Source organism: Asparagus officinalis, chromosome 5, assembly GCF_001876935.1.
Source record: "Asparagus officinalis chromosome 5, Aspof.V1, whole genome shotgun sequence".
In the NCBI taxonomy this organism is placed as follows: Eukaryota; Viridiplantae; Streptophyta; class Magnoliopsida; order Asparagales; family Asparagaceae; genus Asparagus; species Asparagus officinalis.
In genome coordinates, this window is record NC_033798.1 from 14688736 (window position 1) to 14716663 (window position 27928).

At 33.4% G+C, this 27928-nt stretch overlaps 1 protein-coding gene across 1 annotated transcript; it reads right to left on the reverse strand.

Annotated features, from left to right (window-relative positions):
* LOC109843124 lies at window positions 6340–20853 on the reverse strand. Its single transcript, XM_020412055.1, has 14 exons — window positions 20696–20853; window positions 20413–20486; window positions 20230–20310; window positions 15173–15248; window positions 12096–12166; window positions 11368–11469; window positions 10401–10490; window positions 10230–10304; window positions 10124–10156; window positions 9956–10036; window positions 7853–7912; window positions 7711–7776; window positions 7587–7628; window positions 6340–6853 (listed from the first exon to the last, which is right to left on the reverse strand). Exons 1-14 carry the CDS (start codon window positions 20736–20738, stop codon window positions 6659–6661), a joined length of 1089 nt encoding a protein of 362 aa, XP_020267644.1. The 5' UTR covers window positions 20739–20853; the 3' UTR covers window positions 6340–6658.

Consider the following 27928-nt stretch of genomic DNA (forward strand, 5'->3'; position numbering starts at 1 on the left):
AACCCCCAGAAAACACTGCTAAAAACTAGCAGTTACTGTGCAACGGCTCTTTCATAAGTCGACTTATGAGTCGACTTATATGAGTCGACTCAGCAGAAGAAAAATCATAACTGTGCTGCACTTCATGAGTCAACTCATGAGTCGACTCATGAGTCGACTAAACATGCACAGACCTGAAGTGCACAGAAAAACTCAACTTTAAACCAAGTTTAAAATATCAAATAAATTCTAAAAATTATAAAACTTTGGGAGATGATTGTAGACATGATAATAAGTCCAAAACAGTCCAAATATCATTATTTTGCAAAATAGTCCAAAACATGAAAATGTGAACACATGAGTTTTGATATTTTAGCTTAACCATGTTTTGAAACATTACAAAATGATTTTGTAGACTTAATAAAAAATGTATATGATTATTGTTAAGTCCATAAACCAAGAAAACAATATTTTCTCAAAATTGCATATTCTATGCAATATATTCTTAAACAAAATAGAGTATGAAACATATTATTATATATATGAATGTAAATTTGTTTCATATCTATATAGTTAAACCAAAACACAATAATAAATATATAATCTCATATTTATAAGCACGAAAACTTAAAACTATGTATGTATATATATAACTATATATATACATAGAAACATATATGTATATGTATGACTACATATACATAGAAACCAAAAACTAAAATATGTGTGTGTGTGTGTAAGGAAACCAATATAATGTGTGTGTATATATGATTGAGCTTAAAGTACCAACACACATAATATAAACCTAAACTAATGTTACCCAAGCTTGATCTTGATCTTCAATAAGCTTGACTTAGTACACATTACGGATGAAGCTAGAACTTGGATCTTCAACTTGAATTGTATAGGCTTCACTCCACAATTCCGCCAACCTCCATTGGATATGATCGTTGAAGCGTAATTCCATCCATCCTTCAACATGTTGTTTGTCTACAATTAATACAAAAACACAAACACTAGACAAACAACATTAGAAGTAAATTGTTTATAAATCATCATCAAAACAAGAAGGCCAACAATCTCCTCTTCCAACAACACTACAGGATTCATTATCCCCCAAGTATACTTTCCCAAAGTCCTCTGCTACATAGTTATGAAGAAGCTTCCTATTAGCAGTGGCGTGGAACGAGGCTCCTGAGTCGATGACCCAAGAATCAGAATCGCTATCCATAGCGAGGATCAATGCATCCTGCACGAGATGAGCCTCCTGCTCATTTGCGTCCTTCTTTTGTGCTTTACACGCTACAGACATATGACCCTCCTAGCCGCAGTTCCAATACTTTTCTTTGATAGGCCTAACTTTCAAGTTCCACCTCTTCCTGGTTGACTTCAACCAATTCCTGTTCTGATTATCCTTCTTCTAGCTTCTACCTCTCTGCTCGAGATTTAGGGCTGAACCTGAACCTTCTGATTCGGATGATTTTCTTCTAACCTCCTCGGATAGAATCATGCTAACAACCTCGCTCAGCTTCAACTTGTCCTTCCCCGCTAAATTGCTGATTGTCGTCACACAACATGCCCAACTATCTGGCAACTACGATAGAATCAATAGGATCTGCACTTCGTCATCAAACGTGATGTCTACGGAGATGAGTTGATCAATAATCGTGCTGAACTCGCTAAGGTGCATTGTGAAGGAGTGTCCTTCTGCCATCTTGAGATTGGAGAGTGTCTTGACGAGATGCACATTGTTTGCAACAGACGGTTGCTCGTACATCTTCGCGAGTGCTTCCATAAGCCCCACCGTCGTCTTCTCCTTTAATATGTTGTGTGTGATTGTCTTGGCGAGCGACAACCGAATTTGCCCTAGAGCCTTCCTATCCAGTATCTCTCAATCCTCGCCTGACTTTTCCTTCTTCTTTCCCTTAACATTGCCCATCAACGGGCGATACAAGTCCTTCTGGTACAGATAGTCCTCCATCTGCGACTTCCAGTAGGCGTAGTCTGAACCGTCAAACTTCTTGATCTTAGATTTGCTTTCCTCTGCCATGGCTCTTTCACAATCCTTCTAAACGAAGCTCTGATACCAGTTGTTGGGGATTCGAAATAATCAAATCAAACCATTGCCCTTCCGGAACCTTGTGTTTGAGAGTAGGAAAGTAGGAAAAATCATAGCAAATAAAAGATAAAAATTTACAGGAAAGTAAACAAGAAAGAACACACCAGATTTAACGAGGTTCGGCAATCGTGCCTACGTCCTAGGGAGCCACACCACATAATTCTTTGATTAATATTAAAGAAGATTACAATGCCCATAAATATGATCTAATTTCTCCGAGATCTCTCTGAAGAATTCTCTCGAAACCCTATTTTTCTGATATCTAATCTCTTTTAAGGCGTTCTATATATATATATAAAACCTAAAACCAAAACAACCTATGAATTCTAAAACCACAAAAACAAAATAGATTAGGAATCCTAATAATCTATTACCAAAACAGATTAAGAATCATGTTACCAAAACAGATTAAGAATTCTGTTACCAAAACAGATTAGGAAACCTGCTATTCAACAATTTGTTTGATTCTAGCTGAGCCTACATCCCTTAGACCAACACATTTTGTCACATTACTTATGTAATATTATAATATCACCGTTCTTCTTCTGAAGGATGGACATTATTAACCTCACCAGCTAAAAAACCGGCGGCGGGCGGGGGGTGAATACAAATAAATAAATAAGACAACTGAATGAATCAACATTAAACCGATCTAACGTTTATGTCCAACGGTAAAGATGGTCCCATTACTTGATTTGATTTGGAGCGTTGCAGACTTTAGCCCCAAAACAGTCACTTCATGCATTAATTCGTGCATATGAATTTTCATAGTTTGTTTGTACTATTTTCAGTTTCTCAAGTAATAAGGAATTTTGATATTACTATATCAACTTTGACTCTTTTACATTAAACCCTTCATTTCTTCTAGTTAGACTAAAATGCTGGTGGTTAATATTTTGATGAATGATATAAATATACGGGTCTATAAGTTAACGAATGGGCATGAACTAGAATGCACTGAATTATTCAAGTTCATTATATAAATAGGTTGCTTAAGATACATGAATATATATGATTATGGTAAAGTAAGGTATGAATTTTCACTTATCAATCAAAGTTGATTTTGAAACAGTTTTCCTTCTCAAACTTCATCTACATATTCAATAATTTATGTTTAAGAAATTAGTTTGGCACCCACATAAACTAGATTTGCTGAGACCGATTTTTGTCCAATTTATAATATTATCTTAGTTTTGACAGTTCTACTATCTGAACCAGATCCATTATTAATCTAGCATGATTTTGGGTAACAATCAACTCAGAACCCATCAAAGGGGATGTTGGCCTCAAATGAAAGAGAAGAGAGGGAAATTAGTTTAGTCTCTCTCTCTCTCTCTCTCTCTCTCTCATCATTTAGTTTTAATTGTTCAGTCATTTCCTTTGCAAATTTTTTGTTGTTTTGTGACATTTTTAAAAGTTTTTGGTGTTCCCAAAATGGGCCAAATTTATGGGCAATTTTGTGAGATTTCCCTTAATAACGTAGACAAAGTGAAAAAGTTTTAATATGCATGCAAAACATCACTCGCTCCTTTCGTGTCTTAATTACAATGTTATCTATCTTGCTTTGGCCAAAAAAAGAACATTATTAAGCGTTTACTGAAGAAAGAACTGGATGTTTCTACCATAGAATTTGTTGACAGCACTCGAGCAAGTAATCAATAAAACTTGTTGATCCATAAAAACTAAATAGACAGCAGTTTTCACATAGATCTAAACACCAAAAATGAGTAAGATGAGCCTCAAATTCAGTGGTTTATTTTCTAACGTCAATTTAAATCAGTTTCATGATAAAGGGAACTAATAAAATAAATAAAGTGATTCTAGGGTCGCATTTGTGTGTCACACCTTCGCGTTAGTTATTTTGGCATCATTTTGTTGTCGTTTGACTAGAAGATGATAAATGTGTGTTGTTATCTTTTACATGTGTCAAAGCTATAGGGTTATTGTGATTCTCTAATTTGTACAATTGTTATATCTCTTATTGTATCCATCCATGTGGGATGTTGTCAGCTCAATATGCTCTGACGTTCTTCAAACTTAATGGCCTAGTTGATGATTATCAGTCTCTTTAGTTAATCTAGTTCATTAATGTCAGCTCACGACCTTTTGTATGTTGTCACATTCCTAAAGATTTCTTCCTTTTGTATCAGTGACCTTGCTATAAGCTGTTTGTTTCCATGAAATTCCTCGCTAAAACTAATAGTATAAAAACCGAGTTTACTCTCATAATTCTGTTAGCATACCTTTAACCACAAGTCATACGAACTCTTCTTTCCTCAAATTTCCTTCGTATTTAGATTTGATATTTTTTGTTATAACAGGTTGGATCTAATCATAACTCCTAAATTAATATTTAATTTTAACCATTCTAGTGAGCGATCATGATACATGCATAAATCAATCCTCCAAGATCGACAACTACTCGAAGCCTAATTATCAAATACGTAAGAAATAATATCGTATATTTCTTGCATATCAAACATTCAACAGACAATTATAGTGAATCTTCAAACTACCTTTTTCATAATAAATTATTATACTTAGACGTGCCTCTAAAGCTCAAACCTAACTTTTTGGCGATCTATAAAGTTCCATCATTTTATAGCAAGGATCATAGGGTTTCATTGCGCAACCTCACTCATAAGTGCCATATAATGATATAATTTTCACGCCCTTTACGCTAGTTCCATGATGATAATTTGCTTTAATTATTATCACCAACATGCATGATGATAGCTTAGCTATCAAACCCCAAGGCTCCAAAAGTAGACAAACAGCCAAACAAAAAAAAAAGAGAAAATCAATCAATCAAACCAAACAACCAACAAACCAAATACTGAGCAAACACTGAGCCAACAAACCCCACATTGCTTAAGATTTGGGCAACTCAAATTTGGGGTCCTGCGTTTCCGTAATAAGGAGCACAATTGCTTAATTATGACTCCATTTCATGCAACTACATAAGGAATCGTGCAGGCTTGTGATGTCAAACAATAAATCCATAATACTCTACCAAGCTCCATTCATGATTTACTTAAATATATATAGTCCGAATCAAGCATGATTTGAGCTTTATCTTAAGGTTTTTTTTTTTAACTTTCAACTTTCAGTTTCACCGCGAGATACTAAGAAATAACCAAACACTTCATCAATATATGTAGCATATATCAGGTCAACATGACCAAACTCAGATATAACTGAGTTTTTGAGACAGCACTCATAGCTGGAAACTTTAATAACCATACAAGGGTTACTTAGTATTAGTCCCTCAAATCTTCAATAATTCCTAATATTCCATCAAATCTATGAAACTGCTCATTAGTCCCTCACATCATAGTGCTATTGCAATTTCGTCCCTCAATGATCAAAATACCCTCAACTAGTGTTTCTCTAAGGGTTATTTGCAATTTGGCATTCTACAATTGACATCTTTTAAACTTTGATACCGAAAGTTTTTTAATACTTTGATATCCCAAACTTACACTTTTTTTTAACTTTGATACCTCAAACTTTTTTTGACGCTTTTGATATCACAAAGCTTACATAATTTTTAACTTTCATAACCCAAAGATCCACACTTTCTAACTTTAATATCTTAAAGTTCACACATTTTTATCTTTGATACTCTAAAATTTGGGGTATCAAATCATTAAAAACAAAACTTCGGGATATCAAATTTAAAAATGTATAAACTTTTTTGTGACAAATGTGTTAATTTTTTTAAGGTATCAAATTAAAAAAGGTTGTAAACTTTAGTCTACCAGTGTCAAAAATTTTTGGGGTATTAAAGTTGAAAATGTGTAAAACTTTAGAGTCTCAAAGTGCAAATAACCCCATTTTAGCAAGATGAATTTTTAGAGAGAAACCATAAAATAAGGGTATTCTGGACATTGAGGGACCAAATTACAAGATCAATTAGGATTTCTGGAACTATTCAGCAATTATTGGGATTAGAGGAACTAACTAATATGGAATTATTGTCTATTTGAGGGACTGATATCTAAATAACTCTTAATACAAACCTAACACCAAGGGTAATCCTTCAATTTTCAGACAACTATGGCAAGAGAAATACCTCTGCCTTCTTCCAGACCTATACATTGAAAAAAAACTTGCCTTGTCGTGTGGTACTTTGGCATTGTAAGATGCTCCATGACTCATTAAGCATTAATTAAAACATTACTGTTCACAAATATGGCTATATGAGCATCAATCCACAACAAATTGAAAGGAAAGAAGAATGACATCCGAAAAAAAAGATCCTAAAGGACCTCCATGCTGTCGCTATATATTGATAGGTTACGGATTTTCTTACAACCACTTATTATCAGAATCCAGCATGCGATAAAATTGTAAAAGCAAATACGATACCATCTTACATAGTAAATCTTCATCTACATCTCGCAGAAGAGAATATCTCAGGTTTATCCTAAACAACTACAAAATTCTTGGATTTGTATAAAATAAGAGTAAGAGAATTTTCTATTCCTGCTTCCTGCAGGAGGGAGAAAAGAGATGAGAAGTAATTGTAAATACAAAGTTTGGATAACTGTGAGTGGATCAGCTGACATCACTGCGAGCTCTAGTAAGAACACTGAGACCAGGCAGCCATGACCGAAAGCTGGTGGAACTTGCAGTGGTGGTGGTGGTGCTGCTGCTGCTGCTTGATTCATCTAAAGATGAGGTTCTATTTCCAAGCTTTGCTGAATTGTTGCCCGAGTTCCTCCCCCTAACTGGATTTGAGAACTGCAAGTCCTGAAAAAGAAATGTGATAGTATTTCGATGAGGTGCAGAAAAATTGAATAAATAGAGCTGTGTTTGAACTAAGAGATTGGTTCTTTTGTTTTAGTTTACTCTTGGTTTGGATTCCAGTTCTACTAATGAGGCCAATGACTGAGTGTTTCGAGCAGAAATGATCGACCTCTTACATACAATAACTTGAACAAAATCTAACTAATTATTTTATACAGACCTTTAAAGATTATAACTTGAACCAACCTAACCAAACAAGCATAAGTGGACTGAATCCATCAAGCCACACTTTTAACCCACATCCCACATGAAATCAGCAGGTTGGAGTCAGTGTCACCATTTGTATGACACTGACATAAAAAAATTACGAAAACAATTCATAACTAATTTAGATTCCTTCTCACTAAGCAACACTTGCATCAGAAACCATAAATTTAGTGCAATCATTGTAGAATTTCTGAAATCAAAGCAAAATAAGCAGCTCGCTAGGTTTCTATCAATCGCCAAATCAAATCCCTAGCTGAACAGAAAAAAGACTAGGCACATGTACAAGCTACTTAGAGGCTTGTTTTTTATCACCTAGATGTCTATCCAACCTTTTTGCCAGAGAGCATCACATATTCACACTTACAGCCATTGCAGATTGAACTGAATTTTGATTTAATTTTATATAGAAGAGCAGAATATCATACAATTAGCTAGGTGAGAGAAAAAGTAAGGTATCAGGTATGCTCACCTTCAGACCTGATGGTGATACAGCCTTTGGAGTATGCAGAACCTGGGGCGACTAATCTTGGTTAGATATATTCAAAAATACAAAAATTGGTATCAATAAATTTCACAATATGCTGACTTCCAACCTTTGGGGGCTCACTAGAAGCTGACAGAGATGGCTGTTCTAGTGCTAAAGGTGGCATTGAACTCATCTGTTCAAAAGTAATTCACCATCAAGAAAGCAATGCAAAAAGGATGACATACACAAAATACTTAATTGGCTTTTACCCGTGTAACAGCTGTATGTTGTGGAGGTCCAATGGCCCGCCGAGAACTGGATGCTGGATCCTGAGAAGTTAAATACTCCAAATTATATTTTCCGAATTCAGTTTTTCTAACCGCGGTAGACAATCACGCGAATCAAATTAACCATTAACCATGAACGGAACTACTTTCGCAAAACATCTAAATACGCACCATCAAGAGAAAACAAATTTTAGATGGATCAGATAGGCTGAGAAGAATGGTAATATGTAAGTATAGGAAGTTAGGTAACATAAACTAGGATAACAATGATGACAATCTCGAAATGGCCAGAAGTTGCCACAGGGTAGGCACAAAAACGATGAGCCTGATGAGCCTGCTGATCACATAATGGACGAATTGGTTGAAGATCCACACTCCTTGGGGTTGAACAAGTTAGATGTTAAACTGCTCTCTCGACACTTTCAAAACCGATGAACCCATTGACCATCACGTCTACAATTTTGGGTATATCTGCAATTTTTGTTGAGGATCCACACTCCTTATAGGTGCAGGGTATATCTGTAATTTTTGGTAAGTAACACAAGGGGGAGGGGAGTTCAAAGAGGAATTGAATGGAGAGGATTTGGGATGCTTGCAACCACAATATACTATCTACCTTTTCTCTCCTTTTTCTCTTTTTGTTTACTTCGAGAAACCCTGTGGTCTTTGATTTTATTTGTTTCAACTTTAGCTTTAATATTGACCTGACTGCTATGGCATCCCTGCAAATAAATGATTCAGAGTTCAAACCATATAGCCACGCTTCTAATATCCTATTTCTAGTCTTTTCTATAGTAGCAACCTATTGAATATGTAATTAATATTTAGTGCTTATTGCCATCTATTATTGCACATTTGTATTTCAGTACTTCGTTTCTTTTTAGTTTAAATGATACTAGATCATTATTTGTTTCATAATATGATTTATTTCCTGCTTAATAATATGATTTGTTTCCTGCTTAATACCTTAGTTATGCTATATGCCTTGATCATCTTCTTGTCTTATTTTTCTGATTTATGTCTCACATAGTTCATGTATAAATTATTCAACTGAATTATTTTATGACTTTGCTCTAAATTATATACTATTGTATTCTCGTGCACAGTTTATAACATCTTCTACCTTGCTTAGACAAGCACTAAGCAAAGCACTTTTTGGTGCCTCTCATCACTGAGCGAAGCATTTCATTAAAGGACTTCAAGGCCTTGGCCTCGCCTTTCACCTTTAAACTATGATTCCAGTCTTATAAAAAAAACCATGCTAGTGTCTATCAAAGCATTTGATGTAATTGCAGTTCTGAATCTTCTGAATGAAGACGCAAATTTGACAAGGATTATAACTTGTAGACGTAAAGAAGAGTGGTTGGCCTTCTCAAAATAGTTTGCACAGCAAGCATTTAAGCTTCAATACATGTATTGACTGTCGAAAGGACCAAAACTCCATATGTTAGTGAAAGCAAAAGTTACATCCATACACAAAGTTATAGATTCTAAGATCATCAATTAGCTAGGTAGCAGGACACAGGACACGGGACTCGGCAAATTAGTCAAATGTAGTATACGGGGACACGGTATATAATACATACATACATGATCAAACATTAACCGAAAATACTAATAACATTTGTATGTTCCTTTCTATTATCTATAATGACTAAGAATCAAGTTAAACCAAACAAAGTATAATATTTAACAACAAAAAAATTAGTTTCGACTGCAGGGTTTAATACGATAGGCGTTTTTTGAATATTTAAGTAATGGGTTTTAGTTTTCGGGTTAAAAAACAATTGGTTTTGAACCTAATATTACCAATGAAACTAGTATAGGGTGTAAGTAATGGGGAAATCGGGTTTTTCTTTGAATCACAAGTGTCAGAGGAGAGTTGGTCTCCGACACGGCACCCAAAACAAAGTGTCCGTGTTACCTAATCAATTAGAAACAAGCACACATAGCACTCAGTTGTCTTCAGTTGCAGGCCAAAAATGGTGCAATGCAGTGAGCAAGCACACAGTCATTCAATTGTTGGCAGTCGAAGTTGAATGTGAAACATGAACCACAGTGAACTAAAAAAATTTTGTTACTTGCCTGGATAAGTTCTGGTTTTCTGCTAGGCTCGATTCTCTCAACAAATTGGCACAGACGATATACTCCTTCAGTTGCAAAATCCTGACACGGTTGAAGCCAAAATTCATCACAACATACAAAAAGTGCAAAATGAAAAAAGAACAGAAAAACTTTGGCATTGATAGGTACCTGATTTTCTTCAATTCGAATAAGCTTTGTTTCCTGAGACAGTAGAAAGCAAAGTATCAGTATATATGTTGGAAGAATTGAAGAGTTTTGATGTGCAGATGTTCACCAGAGTCTGGACAGCGCAACGAACAGATTCAACATCCTCATGGAACACACTTAAATCTCCATGTAATTTCGAGACCTGTTTGCAAATCCAGATAATGGCTTTTTTTTCAATTTCTGAAAGAATGAAAAGAAACAAATAAAGAAATTTTTTTTTAAAGAAGTTCCTTCTTACCTCGACCTTGGTTGCTGCAGTGATTTCCTTGCACTCATTAATGTTAGTATCAACACGATCAATCCTTGAAGATAAGTATCTCTTGGCGGACTGGACAGCACAACAATCAAGTTACTAGAATTAAGGACGAGCAAATACTCTGCCTTAAAAAGAATTTTATAATCGGCCTGTAGAAATCAGCCAAGGTTGCCAAAGTGCCATAATGCCAAAGCCATCATGAGCACATGAAAATAAACTATACTGATAAATGACGATCAACAACAAAATGCAGTGGAATACACAGTAGATAGTTGAGGGGTAAGAGTGCAGAGAAATCAAAAGAGTAAAGGCCACTGCACAATGAAACGCTCTCAACCAAATCCAAATATGAGAACATATTTGCAATAACCGATAAAACGTTATACCGACTGCAAAAATATTAGTGATACCTTCAAGCACTGTTTGTCCCAGCTCCAAATGGAAAAAATTCTCTAATTCTTCTTTTAAATATAAATCATTGCTTCTCGTAGCACTAAAATGTCACATTGTTACAAAGGCAACAATCTCTGTAGCCATAATTTCAGATCTAATAGATCTCTAACGGCATCCAACCTAATGGCGGAAAAGGGAGAGGGAGGGGTGGGGGAACAGAATCCAGTCAAACACACTACTGTTGGTGCTAAGAATGAGTATCATGCTGTTGAGACAAGGGAATCCCAAACAAATTGTGCTTTTTAAAATATGTTGAATATAGCCACAAGTTGAGTAAGGTAAATCAAGCAAACAATCAAACATGGATGATTTTTATTCCTAAGTAGGGTGATGACTTTACTATTTAGAATAGCAATGACATTTACACTAACTAGTAAAACAATGTAGGCCTGATAAAACAGATAAAAAATAAAATATGAAGCATGTAAAATATAATGCTGAGTTTCAAACTTTCAATAAAAACTGGAAATCCAGTTGAAGAAAAATACAAACTCACAGCTACAGATGATGAAACAACTTCAAGTTGTTTTCCCACAGAAGAGCAAGCTTCAGAAAAACCCCGTCTTGTCACAAACATCATATCCGTAAGCTTCCATCCCTGAAATTTGTTGAAGATATCAGTAAATTATAGAACAGAATCCCTTTGAAACAGGCAAGAAATAACAATGTTTTAAGCCAAATATCCTACGCATGAATGGCAAAGACAAACTTTTTCAAAAAGTAGTGGGGAAAGGATTGTAACATAAAAGTATAAAGTCATCCTCCTACCATATCCATGTTCAGCAATATACTCAAACAAACATATACAGCCAGCATGAATTTACTCAATTATAGAAGAATGACACCTAAATCTACTTCTTGGACAATTGCAGAAGAACCTAGCATGAATATCAGTTTTGAGAAGGAAAATATATATTCATTATCGCCAATAAATATGCAGCCATGGGCAACTAAATTGTCATACGGTATACCGGCTATAGCAGTTCTCAGAATGAAGTCGTGAGAAAAAACACTTGTGTGCACATGTGCGCGTTTGGTTTTTCCCCTTTTTTTGTCTTTTCACTATTTTTTATTTTAGCTCATGGAAGGATGTTGGCATGTGAGTCGTCGCATTTTCAGAACAGCGGGGAAAATGATTGGCCGCACAAAGCCTCATTAATTTCTTTAATTTGTATGTATATATTTGTACTACTATCGAATTCATCCAAAAGAAGAAAGCATTACCTTCCACCACAAGTACACATATCCAACAGATCCAACAACTATAACAATTTTCACACCAAAAATGCCAGAACCTGCAAGTGCCAAATGGTGATCAAAGGGTAACAAAAAATGAAAAACAGCAGAAGTTTAGCAAAACAATAAATTAGTGGGAGTAAATAGTAAATACAAAGCTTTTTAAAAACAGAAATTCAGTCATGCACTTGGCTCATGAACATCGTATCCAATTTTAGGGGAAATAACAAACAACTTGTTAAATGACACAACTACAAGAACCGGACTTTTCCTAATCTGTTGTCTTTTTGTTGCTGTAATTGATAATAGAATTCCAGACTGTCTAAATTAACCAGTCAACATCAGGTGGTAGCAAATGTGATACTAACTGATGGTCATTATAACAAGTCAACGTAGGACTCTTCACAAATAAATAAATAAATAAATCCATAACCTTACTGCCAAAAAGTTTAATAGATAATTAAAAGGCAAAGCATATGTATGGGACTCCTAAAGAAAAATCATGGTTCACTTGGCAAGATCACTAGGCCTCAGAGTTGACAATCTAGGGCTACCAATCAGGCTCCACCTGGTGCAAATAGGATAAAAATAGGATAAAGGAACAGAAATGGCAGAATCATCAGTCAGAATTTACAATAGCTGGGAAAACTGGAAAAGTCTAACTATGTTTAAAGAATACATAAAGTAGAATAAACTAAAACTTTTTTTACACGAACCAAAGGCAATTAGATTGAAATTACACGGACAGGCAAGAAGTTTCCCTCTACACTTGCAGTTAAACAATCTATCATCGTCATCCCTGACTCTATTGGCAGACCTCTATGATTATAAGCCAAAAAAGAAATGAACTACAATTGACTACAACCAATAACCAAACAAGGACTCACACACTACAAATGTATAATGGAGTTCTGATCATTCAACAGGTGTCTATTGCTGAGGCATGGGCATCAACATGCTTACTTAAGAGATCATTCAGATTAGTTCAATTTTTAAGTTATTTTGGTCTTCAAATAGTATTATAATAGGTTTGATTTGATTTTCAAATTGTGCTAGAATAGAAGTTGATTTGATTTTCAAATTATCTTAGGACGCAGTTTCTAGAGAGATGTGGAGTTTCATTATCCATCAGAGAGCTTTGATGAATAAAATTGTTAGAGAATTGGGAGAGATTCTTAGTTGCATATCTGTGCGTGAAGCTGATCTAATCCTCATCTTAGTATCTGTCCTCCTCAAATCACACAACCATCCATCCACTCAAATCAAAACAAACAAACAAACAATCATATCTCAAAACAAACAAGCCATTCAAACCACAACCAAGATCCCAAAATCCTCTAGCTGCTCTTCTTTCAACGACAGTCCAATCCTCTAGCTGCTCTTTCCCAACAATCACTGCCTTTTCCCTGTCATTCAGGAGCAGCACCATTCAAACCACAACCAAGATCCCAAAATCCTCTAGCTGCTCTTCTTTCAACGACAGTCCAATCCTCTAGCTGCTCTTTCCCAACAATCACTGCCTTTTCCCTGTCATTCAGGAGCACTGTTGACCCTGATTGGGGAATCCCCCAAGCAGTGACGACCCCTCCTTAAAGCCCAACAACCCATCCTTGCTACCCCTTTTTCCCTCTCAAGCCCCAATCACCCTACTCGACCAGAACTGCGCTCAAATCGAGTGGGAAGCGGCACCACCTTCCCAATCTGTTGATGCCTTCTCCACCTCTTCTTGACTTCATCCCACCAAGCACGACTGGCAACGGTCTCCACTCCTCTTCTCCGATCAAACATTTTTTATCTAAAGCTCATTTGGTGGAAAGGATCTAACTTGAAGGTATAACAAATTCCAAGCGATTTACCTCTAATCATTCACTACTCTTTAGTTTGTGGAATAGTATGCGACTTCTGGCATGCCTCACGTGATCTCCGAAGTAACCACATAACCACAAATCTTGGTTAAAATTTTTATTCTATTAGTTATACTTATAGTTTACAATACCATAGTTGTTAGTTACATGCCATAAATCTTATTTTTGACATTTGTGTTGCTCATCAATTTATAAATTATCAGCATTAACCTTAATCAGCTTTAGAAATATTTTTTGTTCTTCTGACCCTTTTAGAGCCCTTATAGACTTGCACTGCTTCAGAGTACCTAAAAACAAACATTATAGCTAAAACATCAAGTTATGATCAGTGAAGTTTAGCCCCAATCAAGGAAAATATGACAAATTCAAAGAGCTAAAATAAAATCACACTTCCAACATATTTATAGAACATATTATTTTATTTATAGAACATATTATTTTATAAGGTAAGGCAATGAAACATAGAATGTGCATAAATATGGTCCATGGCAATCAACATGACAAGCCCATAGCTATGTTGCTGCAAAAGTTGATTTTAGATGTGCCGGTTCAAGGCCATAATTAAGCCAACTCGAGCCCAAATGAAAATGAAGGCAGTCAGCACTATCCACGTGCAGCCCGCGGTCCACATTTTGATGCTCCAACAATGGTACACTCATGGCAGTGATAGTTAGGGCGCATGCGAAAAGGGACAACTAAAGAAAATGAAAGACAGGTTAGCCTAAAAGGAGAGGTGACAGATGACTGCTTTACAAAAGCTCTTCTTCGTTGGTTTTGATTTACAAGGCAAGCTTCCTACTGAGAATTTGGAAATCAGTTGTGCAAGTAAATCGCAGCCAAAAGTGAAAAGTTGCTCGTTTCAACAAGCACATATTTCAAGAACATCTTTATGCAGAACTTGGCAAAGAAATATAATACTTCTAGTTCTGATGTCATAACTAACCGGCAACAGTCGATAAAAAAAGGAATTAGTAGAAGAAAACTATCAACACACACGGCTTTGCACTAGCTTAAGCAATTCACTACAGCGTGAAAGAAATGACATGCTTGCAAACACTCACTAAACAAGCGAGAAGAGATTGCTTAACCAATTCACTACAGCATGAAAGAAATGACATGCTTGTTGTAAACACTCACTAAAACAGCTGAAGAGAGAGAGAAAGCAGGAATAGTTTGCCTCTAGAAAGTTAGAAACCTAACCTGATCCACTACCAGTTACAATAGTGACTGATCGGTTAGTTGTCAAAAGCTGTAGCTCTTGTCGCAAAGTATTAACCTGCATAAGTTTATCATATAACAGGAAATAATTAAATTACACTGGATTTATTAAACAGTATAATAATAAGATCACTAAAATAATAGATGATAAAAATCTATAAATGAATTTACTGATCTAGCACACACTTGGTAACAAATTTTTAAAAAGAAGTAGAACACAAAGGTAGAATGCCATGGAGGTATATTTCTTCACCTGCTATGTCAAGAAAATTTTGCAGGTAGTTCAAAAAATACATAGAGAGAATGTAGACATGGTAATTAATACTGTAACAAAATATATGGTAAAAATACCAATTTTGCTGTTAAAAATGGTCGTAAACAGTGCTATCAAGGCGGTCACCTTGCTGCACTTCATGTGTAGCAGTGCAGTGAGGTGACGCTTCACAAACAACCTTCATGTGTTTTTGTTCTTTACCATTTCCATTAGGTCTTTATAACTGATAACTCATATCCCAAAAAGAAAAATAAACTCATTACATCTTTTAGTAGGCCAATTGAGTACGCCAATTGAATGTGGTTTCAGATTTGAAAGATAGTATACCACAACTTTTGAAAAATTAGCTTATAAGTTCACCTAACTAAGCTAGATTTAACCAAAGAAATTACTATTTTACCCAAACAATGTTTATGACATTTTTACCAAAAAGTCAAAAGCCACAAAAGCCAACTTAACTTATATGCTTCATAATAATAAGCCCTCCCAAACACCCTATAAACATCCTCAGTTTATATGGAGTAATTCCGCCTGACATAACCTTGACATTCACAATTTTGAACATTGCTCTCACTTTTCAATGGTATTAGTTGGGAACAAGGTTATAGAAAGTGTTAGGCGACCTAGGCGTTGGACCCGACGGCTAGAACTTAGGCGGGAGCATAACTGGGGCCTAAGCGGTTTTTCTATTTTTATTTTTTAATTACAATAATTAATAGTAAATGCCAATGTTATAGAAAGTTTAAGCGCTGGATGACGCCTAGACAAATTTCTCTTTATTTATGTGATGGGGGAGGAGATCTTGTTGAAGGTCGGAGAACGCAGATGAGCTCATAGTTGGAGGCTGAAGGAGTATGGAGAAGGTTAGAGAACGTGAAGGCTGCAACAAAGGAAATCACGATCAGAGCCTAAAGAACGCATTCCATGTAAGCAGCACATGTTCCCCTAGATGCTTTTAAAACTTTGATGGGCAGCCTCAGTACCACCTAGGCACTACACGCTAGCTGGGCGGCCTAGCCACCACCTACGCCTAGGTGGACACCCAAGCAAGCTAGGCTGAGGCCTTTTAAAACATTAGTTGGCACTAGCACTTGGTCCTTGTAATGTCGTGTTACTATGACTAAACTTAGGGAAAATTTTAAAAATAGACAGATTTTAATCCGCAAATATGCAGCAATGTCAATGCCAAAAATAACCCTGTGTTTTGCTTGGACAAACTTTGAGTTTGGGAACTACAACTGGGACTCATGTCTCCCTTTTACTCTACGTACATCTTTCTCTCCCCGCCAAATTTAATATCATCTTTTTTTTAGGAAAACATCCAACTATCCAAGTCTTACTCCTCTCTTCCTTTCCCACTTTTCCACTTTTTTTAAATAATAGTTTGATATAAATTGTGAACTTGGTGTGCACGTTACTTCGTTCCTAATCTTCTTACCTTTCAAATCTGAAACCACATTCAATCCAGCCTATTCTGACCCCCTTATATAGAATATAGATTGAACATCTCATAGTTCAAGAGAACATGATGATGTCAAATAATTCCATAGCAGTTAAATAGAATTCACTCTAGAATTTTCTTTATTTTTTTATTTTAACTTTACTCCCAATGGTTGTGGAGAGGTAGTTTTGTTATTAAATATACCCTAGTCCCTATATGGGTTCACATATAGGATGAGAAAACAAGTTTTATTTAGAATATCATCATAAGATGATAAGGTAAAATAACTAGATAGTTTGTAATAAATGCTTGAATTAATTAGGATCCATGAAATCTTAAAGAAGGAATTCGTACAGGTAATTCTTATATATATAACCCAAGGTAGAATTGTCATATCAGACAATGCATGTTCTAAGGGTAAGCAAGCATCGATGGTCGAATTTTCTTTTCAGGATTCCTAATTTTCTATTGTAAAACTTAATGCTAATATGATTGGTTAGAATGAACTTTGTTGTTTATGTTTATCTTTTCAGAAAATAAAGCTAGACAGAAGCAAACAATATGAATTAGTTAAAGTTTAGAAAATAGAGACGCTCTTTTCTTGTCTTTCTTATCTTATTCTATGAAGTTTTAACACAAGCTATATCCCTAGATATCCTACTTCTATCCAACAGTTAGCCTTAAGTATTCTTCTTTGTGATCTACAATTCTAGGTATATCATCACGATGCAATGTCTCCCTTACATATAGACTTCTCCTCTCCTTTTCCTATGTCACGAAACTTCAATCTAGAAATATCTGATACTTGGATATGCGAGCTAGATAAACTTGTTAAATATTCTTAAAGCTTGATGGAAACTTGTTGAATACTCTTTTGAATAATGGAAAATTTTCAAAGTGCTTCAGATAAATTGAAAACGCAATAGGGATATATCTACGACAAAAAATTTAGACGTTGAGTGTGTAAGTAATAGCTTACAATTCTATTTGATTTTTAGATGCATTATATAACTTTTAACAATTTATTAAAGTTGATGGACATTTTTTATAAACATTCATTCCTCATTATATGACTTGAAACTAGTTAATTCACCTGAGCTATTGCATTCTTCAAAATGATTTAGGGCTTACAAATCAATTCCGTGGATAAATAACATTGAACTAACCACACATATCATTTATGCTCAGTTGTAATTTGGATTTTCAAGATTTACGCATATGAATACTCACGTATACATGTATCTATTTATTGTCATATCCATGGACAATAATATCCTAAAATTTTCAAGGTTTACGCATATGCGTACCCATATACATGTATGTTATCTTCAGTATTGTATTCCCACTAAAGTAACAATCTTTTTCTCTCATCATGCCTAGATCAAAAGAACTGAAGCCCACAACATTATTTACCTATCAGAACCACAAGTAAAAGTCTTCTCGAATTTTCTCTCGTTCCCACTTTTTCATACTTCCAATCATGCATTTTCCCTCTCTTCCACTTCAAGTTTATTGTTGACAGAGCCACTCCACATATGACAGGTTACTATGTCATTCCATTGGGCCATCGACAATGACCAAATCACTAGTAGAACATACGCTTCTTAGCGTGAAGTTACAAGAAGGTTTGTGTCCATCCAATAACGTACAAGTGCATTACATGTTATAATTATGCATGCAAAGTTAGACTAATGTCTTGAGGTACTCTTTGGTTTGTGGTATAAATGATGATGTGGTAGTTTGAGGGAAGGCTACATGACAGTGGTGGTTTAATCACATTGGTGTATGAAATCATGGTACGCTTCTGTGTGTTTATTAGGGTTGTTTAAATAACTACACCTGTATTATTTGTGAGCATGAACACGATAAACATGAATATACAAACAGTTAAGCGAAGATAAAACTGTAGACTCTAAAAACATAAGATATATTTTGAAACGTGAATCAGGATAGTTAAAAAAGGCTAGATATATAATAAGTACATCAAAAGAACCTACAGAATCAGTTAGTCATTAGGGCTTTTCTTTTTCTTTATCGAGTTGCCAGATTTGGCAATATGGATTAGGACACACATCAAAATTGATAAAGTAGAAAGCATGAACTGGATCAATCAACAAGGGTTGAAATAAATTAGGTAACAAATGTTTGGACAAGAACTTAATATTACACATTTTCATATTTTACATATTTATAAATACTACAGATGGAATAAAAATATATTAATGATGCACTTCCTGCCTTGAGGCATACACTAGGGTATTCAAGTGGCTATCTGTGAACTTGTGCTTTATACACATTGGTCCAAACTGTAGATCTAACTGTAGATCTTATCAACATTAGCGAAAAGCGTTGCATGGCGGTGAGGCACCGTTAAAGCTATTTGAGACTATAGCGGTAATATAGTGGCAAAAAGTGCAAAGTCGAATAGTGGTTCAATTTAAATATGTATAAATAATCAAAAAAATATATAAAGAAATTTCTAAATTTCTAGGAATCATATTTGATGATTTATAGAGATCCTAAGGAATAGGAAGAGGACTCGGTGAGCTTCGAGTTGGTGGGGGCGACAAGAGAGGCAGAGAGAGGGGGGTTTTGGGGTTGAGGTGGAGTAGTCGTAAAGGGAGAGGTAGGTGATGAGGTGGAGGGCAGTCAGAGGGTTTTGGGGTTTAAGGTGTTGTAGGGAGAGAGGGAGAGGTAGAGATTGAGGTGGAGTAGTCGGAGAGGGAAAGGATAAGGAGGGTCACTAGCAATGAATTTGGTGAAGGTAGAAGAAAAGAGGCAGCGGAATTGGTGGGAATTGCGGGATTAGGGTGTTCTTTTCTTCGTCTTTTGAGATTGAATCGGAGAGGGGAGAGAAGGAAACGAAGCTGAGGGGGTTATAGTTAATTATGGGTTGGGTACTAGTTGCGCTTGAGTTTGATATTAAACTAAGAATCCATGATAAAAAGCACTATTAAGCACTATTATGTGCTAAATGCTGCTATTGTGAGCAAATAGAGCACAGAGAGCTATCTTCCCCTGCTTTCATCGATATTGTTGCGGGTAGCGGGCGCTAACGCAATTTGCAGCGCTATTGGGCGCTTTTTTCAACATATGGATTATATGTATTACGAAAATTTGTCCCACCCTCTACATTCAGCTTATAAAGTTTATGAACTAGGCCACGACTGAATTAGTTATCATTTTCACATCTTGAGCTCCAAAACTTGGAAACAAGAAGAAAAAAGAGAGTAAACATAAAATTAATTCGAAACAAATCAATAGCTTCCTTTTGTTATTCATTAAAATTATATGTGATAAGTCATGCGACAGTAATCGTCTTACCTGAGCTAGAAGAGAATCAGTAGGAGGGTTGCTACTCGACTTAGAACTTTCTTTATCATGTTGAAGATGCTTTGAGACAATCTGCACAAACAAATACATATTTCAAGACTCAATAATTACACTAAAATGACAAGCAAAAGCCGGGCGAAGCATGAAAGATTAACAACATTGAAATCAAGGTACCTTTAAAGCACCAGAAAAGAAGCTTGTGACATCTGACAAGCCCCCTTCCTTTGATAGGGCAGACCCAAGTAAACCTGCCACCCAATTTTTTTGTTACAGTCAATTTCTCATACTTACTCTTGTTTTAAAGAGAATACTACGAGCGGTGATAACAAACAAGCATCAAGTAGGATGATAATTGATAAAGAAAGAATCTTTCTTTACAAAGTAACTTGTTTGTAGATCATAATCGAACCAAAACCCTAATCTTTCGTTTCTAATTGCAGGAAGAGAGGAGATGAACCTGCTCCGATGATGATGGTGAGCTTCCCAAGGGGAATCGCCATGGCCGATCAAAACCCCAGACGAAATTTCACGCAGGTGGAACCCAACATCGGCCTCTTCTCGAACTCGGCTAGTAAAAACCCACGTTACGCTCGCGGCTTAGGTCTTGAATCGGGTCGGGTCGTGATCCATGTTTGCAGCCCGATTAGGCCGGGTTTGGATCTTAGAGGGCATGAATTAAAAGGCTAATTAACACTTAAATGCCTTACAGTTTCCCTACTTTGTGGTTATATACTCCCCCTGTATTTGTCTGCGCTTGTATAATCTGAAGTTTTTAGAACTGGAAGGGTTATCTGCACTTTGGTTTCCTAATTTAATGTTGTTTGTATTAGATAGTTTGAAAGTGTTATGCTCGTGCTCGCATGGGTGAGTCTACTCTTCTTTTTCTAAACTAAAGATAAAGATAATGTGAGCAATAAAGTTGAGGGAATAAAACAATTTGGAGGAGGAATTTTAAATTATCATGGTTTGGGCACAAATTTAAAGATACCTACAGTTTGGGGGTCACATATCAAAATCTCAATTTAAAATATGGGTAAGTTTCGTTAAACCCCTATTAAGTTTAGGTGTTGGGAACTAAATATCCAATATCTTTAAAACTCTTACTCACCCAACCCCACCCCTCCCCCCAACCACCCCAAAACCCAAGAAAAAACTTCTAGCAGAAAACCCTTAAAATTAACATCATTAGTTCATGTGTAGTCAATAACAAAAATGCCACTAAATAAATTTTGGCAGAAATCCCAATAAGTTTTACATTTTGTCACTTAACTTCCAATAATTTTTGCATAAAACCCCCTAAAATAGATATCTATATTTTTTTTAAGCTTTGGATTTTTCAAGATGTTGTTTGTAATGTTAAAAGAAATAGATTCTTTGTAATTTTTCCAAGGTTTTTTGTAATTTTTCATTTAAAGGGTATTTTTGCAATTTTAATTTTAGGGGGTTGTTTTAAATTTTAGATTTTTGAGCTACTGCTAGTCATTTTTTATCTTTATGGGATTGTTTGTAATTTTTTATATTCTCTGATGTGTGTTTAAATTTTTAGATTTTTCAAAGAATTGTTTGTAGTTATCAGATTTTAAGTAGAGTTGTTTATAGTGTTCGATCTTTCAAGGTGTCATTTGTACTTTTGAAATCTTTTGAGGGTCAATTATAATTTTAAAAAATTTAGGGTGTTTATGCATTTTTTATGATTTTTAGGGTTTTCTAATACTTGTGAAACTTCCTATTACCCATTTTGATGATTAGAGGAGAGTTTCAATCTCATTCTTATCCCAATCCCAGACAAACCCAAACATGAGCATTGATTGAAATATTGGGACATTGAAAGCCCAAGAGTTATAGTTTTTTTAAAATCATAAAGTTTTATTTAGATTTGTAGAAGATATGGGTGGTTAAACTTTTGAACTTCAAACTTAAGATTGTGATTTATCTAATAAAAACTCTACCACTCAAACTATTTATTTTAGCTGTTTAAAAAAATTTATTCTTTGCTTCTTATAACATAACAAAAAGATGTAATCATTATCTCCTCCTTCATTGCTAATTTCAAATCTCTAGGATGTTTTAATGTAAGTTTTAGAATTTTAGTGTGTTTTTTGCAATTTTCATAGTTGATGTAAATTCCCAAATTGCATGGTATTTTTGCAATTTTGAACTTTTGAGGGTTTTTTAAAAAAATTTAAATTTTTGGGTTATTTTTGATAAGTTTCAAAATTTTGGGGGTTACTAATAATTTATAGATTTCATGTATCGATAGTAAGTTTTGAAATTTCTCTGTGTGTTTATTACAAATTTGAAATTTTAAGGTGCTTTTTAAAAATATTGAAAATTTGAGGGTATGTTTTGCGAACTTTAAAGTTTTATGGGGTTGCTAGTAATTTTTAGATTTCCTGTTTTGAGTGTAGTTTTTTAAGTTTCAGTTTGTTTTTGCAATTTTGAACTTTTAGCGTGTTTTTTGCAATTTTTGAACTTGAGGGTGCTATTGTAAATTCCAATGTTTTAGAGACCTCTCGTAATTTTCATATTTCATGTTTTTTATTTGTAAGTTTAGAAATTTTTGGGTGTTTTTTTATAATTTTAAACTTTTGATGCTATTTTTAGATATTTTGAAGTATTGAGTTTTTTTTTTTTTTTGCAAATTTTAAAGTTTTAGAGTGATCTACGTAATTTCTAGATTTTAAATGTATTTTTTGCAATTTTTGTATTTGGGGCTTGAAAACTCAGGATGAATGTTTAGAAGTGTAATTGATTCATCTGTGATTTAAATAGAGATGTGTAGGACTTTAGATGATATTAAGATTAGGTTAAATACTTAAGTAGATCTTTAGGATAATTAACATATTTAAAGTTGAGAATAGATTTGACGTTGGCTTGGGATTAGGATTAAGTTAGATATATAATATATTTCTAGGATGATTAGGATATTTGAAGTTGAGGGTACATTAGGATTAAAATGTAATATCCAAAAGGGTTAAGGGTTTCGTAATTGTTGTAAGTTCTCAAATCTCAAGGTATGTTTACAATTTTGAATGTTTGATGGTGTTTTTTTACAAAATTTGAAACTTTTGCTTGTTTTTGACGAACTTTATTTTTTTGGGGATGCTAGTAATTTCTTTATTTTGTGTATGTTGCTTGTAAGTTTTGAATTTTTTGGGTTTTTATCGCAATTCTAAAACTTTTAATGTGTTTTTCTTAATTTTGGAAACATTGAGGGTGCTTTTTTCAAACTTCAAACTTTTAAGTGGATGATGGTAATTTTTAGATCTCATGTTTTGGGTGTAAGATTTTAAGTTTCAGGGTGTTTTTTCGTATTTTCAACTTTTAGGATGTTTTTTATAATTTTTGAACTTTGAGAGTATTTTTTCAAATTCTAATGTTTTCAGGAAGCTTGTAACAATATTTCATGTTCGTTATTTATAAGCGTTCTATGTGAGATAAAGTGCTGCAAGTGCATAATAAAGTAATGGTATAGACAACGTCGAACACAAGGAAGGGGTTTTTGAAATTTTTAAATTGAATTTTTTTTAAATTATTTGAAGAGATGTTTTTATGAAAAGTAGTTGAAAGTGGGCTAATGGGTTTTTGATAAAGAAAATACAATAAGAACTAGAAAGATGGAGAGAGGAGAGAATGGAAATGTAAATAAGAAAAGGGAAATTATAAAAATAAAATAAAAGAAATAAAAATAAAAACAAGAGAAAAAAGGGAAGAAAAAGTAATGGAAACAGATGTAGAAAGAAAGTACAAAAACTATACGAACAAGAAAAAGATAGAAAAGATAAAAACTAAAGAAAAGATAAAAAATGACAAAATTAGGAACTAAAAGAGAGAAATATGAACATAATTAAACTAAAAAAATTGGATAACTTCTACTCGATAACTATTTGTTGGATTTAGATATTACTCTCCTTTTTTAAAGTCACCTTTAAAATTAAAAAGCATAACTAAAATCTAATTAAAGAAAGCATAGATTATAAGATAGATTCTAAAAATAAAATTAAAATTTATGCACAAATAATCAATTGAAAGTAATAATCCTAGAGCACTAATAAGCATAGATTATGAAACCGCCTAAATAAAGTATAACATATCAAATTAGAATATTCTATCAACTATTTTCTTAATTGATTAATCTCTACATAAATAATCAAGGCATAAAAAAGAACAATTCTAATTCTAATAAATAAGTTATACTAGTTTCCTCTTATCCTAATTATCCTAAAAATTTTAGCCACAACATTTTATTAAATATTAAATTACGAGCTAATAAATAAAGCTTGAATAAAAAGGCGAGAAAGGAAACTAATTATAAAAAGTAAATAAAAGCAACAAAATAAAATAAGTGTTTAAGAGTGAAATTAAATCTACTCCTAAATTAAGCAAGAAAAATTAACTAATTATGAAACTTAAACAAGCAAAGCAGAGAATGCATTAGATCTAAACTATTTCCTAAACATGCAATCTAAGTAAACAAGAAAATTTGAAAACAAAAAACACATTGCAAGAGGTTGGCTCATTATGTAAACCAAAGAAAAAAAATTCAAGTCTTCATCAACAAAGATAAGAAGAAGAAGAAACTTGAAGAGGAAATTTTTTAATTTTTATTGCAAGACTAAAATTTTACAATATTTGGATGACATATATTAAAGAGTAGCCCTCTTATCCCACAAGAGAATTTACACAAATTTTCACATCTCTTGCCCTTACTCTCTATCCCCCTTATAGCCTACAACAACCCATATCAGCCATTGAATCAAACTTGAGGCCTAAAAATCCAAAATTAGCTATAGAATGAAATTTGTTAGAATCAATGAGAATCTCTAGAATCTACCACTCCTAATGGCTTTGTCTCGTTCATATAAGCGATTTTCATAAGTAATATATTAAATTATGGTATCTGAATTGTAAGATAATGCCTTTTCTTTGTGGTTGAACATCTTAAGTATGAATTTGAGTTGATTTTTTTCCCTATTGGATCATTAGTTTTAGGCCTTCTTCTGGGCTTCAATTAAAGATGGCTTCAATTAAAGATATTTTGGGTTTGAGATATCTTCGTTTGAGCTCTCTTTTTATTCAATCCTTTATTTCCTCAAAATGTATTAAAAACACTTAGTAGCAAATAAAATTATTCAAAGATTGCAGACAATGTAGGTATAAAATGTAATAAAATTATTAATTAGTAAGTTTGAAATTTCATGGTTTTTTAATATTTTTGAACTATAGCTATTCATTTTTAGACTTTTTGAAACTTTGAGGGGTTTTTTTGCAAATTATAAATTTTGAGAGTGTTGTATGTAGTTTTTAGATTTTAAGTGTGTGTTTTTGCAATTTTTGTAGGTTAGGGCTTGAAAACTGATGTTTAGAAGTGTAATTGATTTCATCTATGATTTAAATAGATCTATAGGATTTTGGATGGTATTAAAATCAGGTTGAATATTTAAATCGATTTTTAGGATAATTAGGATATTGAAGTTGATGGTATTCATGTGGAATTAGGACTGAGTTAAATAATTACTATATATCTTGAGCATAATTAGGATATTTTAAGTTCAAAGATTAGAATTAAAGTGGAATATACAAAAGGGGTAAATGTAATATTATATAGAGAATATTTTTTTCCAAAACCATACTTTTATAAAGAGTATGATATTATATGATATAACCCCTTTGTTATATATAAAGAGAAATTGATGGCGCCTCTAAAACCATAAAAAGTAAACATGTGTCATATTATAAAGGCATGAAAAGATGACATATGTCATATCATAATTATCTGTGTGTCCCTTATCTTATCATAATGTGACATTAGGACACCTTAGGAATGCTCATCAAATTAAACATATCAATTATTAGAAAACTCTAATAATCAAATGTTTTATAATCTTTATCAAATTATAACTATCTATAATTTTAAAAAATATATATCATAATCATATCCACTCTTTATATGTATAGAAAAATTGGCGGTTCACCTAAAGTCCCGTGTGATAGCTAGCGGTTTAACTTAGGTTACCATGTTGCATGTTGCAATTAGTGGAGACTTACGGATAAGTATTCACTTTTCTAATTAGTTTAAAATTCTAGTTGATTCTAAGAGGATTATAGGAAAGGTTAAGTATTTAAACACGTTCTTTTCCACCCAAATCTCCATCTATAAAACTTAAAGTGTCGTCATATGCCCTAATTTTGAATTTCAGATTTTATGTATACATATTCTTAATTTACTAGATCTAATTATCCCTTCTTTGTTTATATATAAAGAGAACTGGTGGCAAAAAAGTGTCATGCTTCATATCATCAAAATATCATTTTCTTACATAAACAATCACGTATTGTAAAGTCTCTGTGTCCTTTCTATTTTCACATTATTTGGGTTAAATTAAACTAAAATTCTGATAAGTTGGCGTTTGGCAGTAAACCCTAGAAAAGTTTAAAACTCTCATCCAACCACCAATAGCTTTGGACTTTTGAAAACCCCAAAAAGGTTTTTATTTTATGTACTAGCCCACATAATGGTGTTACCCCATAATTTTATATGGACAAAAATACCCTCAAGTTCAATAATCAATACTTCTTTTAAAAACACGAGTTCGGAAAAATCTTTTGGTAGATAAAAATACACTTGAAATTCAAATACTAATCCATTAAGTTAGAGCAAGTTGACAAATTGATGAATTCTTATTGGATATACATAGTATGAAGATAATGATATAGTTTTAATTGAAATGTAAACCTGAATGAAAACAAATGTGATAGAATTATAAAAATTATCTACACTTGTAAGTGATTAAATCTATTGAGTATGATATTTGGCAGTTGTAGTATCTGCAAAATCCACCAAAAAATTAAAGAGACAAAATTGTTCTTTTATCACACATAATTAGACAAAATACTCTCAAAAGTTTAAAATTACACAAAATAAAAAATTTTAAAACTTGATAAAAAAGAGTAATTGTTTGATATTCTTTTATTAAGATATATAAATGTAACTTATAATTTAAGGTTTACTATCCTTTTTCAGAATCTAAAAAAAGTCAAGTTGATGCTGATAAAAAATAGCAATAATAATAGATTAAAATATCCAGTCAAAGAATAAAATTTTTAAAAAATACATGATAGATTAAAAATTAATGTTATTGTATAGATTAAAGCAACTGCATATAATTTTATCAGTATGTTAGAGAAGGTAAAATACATAAGTATCATTAATTGATAGAAGACTAAATCGCAAAAAACTAATAAAAGTCTATAATATAATAGCTTAACATTAATTGATTATAATTTATAAATATTGATCTCTAATGGTAATAATATTTATAGAGTAAAAAATTACAAAGATTTATGTATGGAGAACTATCATAAAATTTTAGAGATATCCTTCAAAAGAATCAAGCAGTTTTTATTTCAAATGGAATTCGGAACGTCCATGAATTACTTCAATTAACACTAACATAAGTTATATTTATCAAAGAAGCACCGAATGAATCTCCCCTGAAAAATATATTGAACAACTTTGTTCCAATCAAAGAAATATTCTTCATAGAAGAAAAAGGAAAATTACTACGTCATGACTTTGCGTAAGAAAAAAAATATAAAATCTCCCTTTTTCTTTTTCTTTTTCTTATATAGTACCATGACCCTGCATGTGACTTTATTTAGGGGTATGACTACTAACGAAAGATCAATT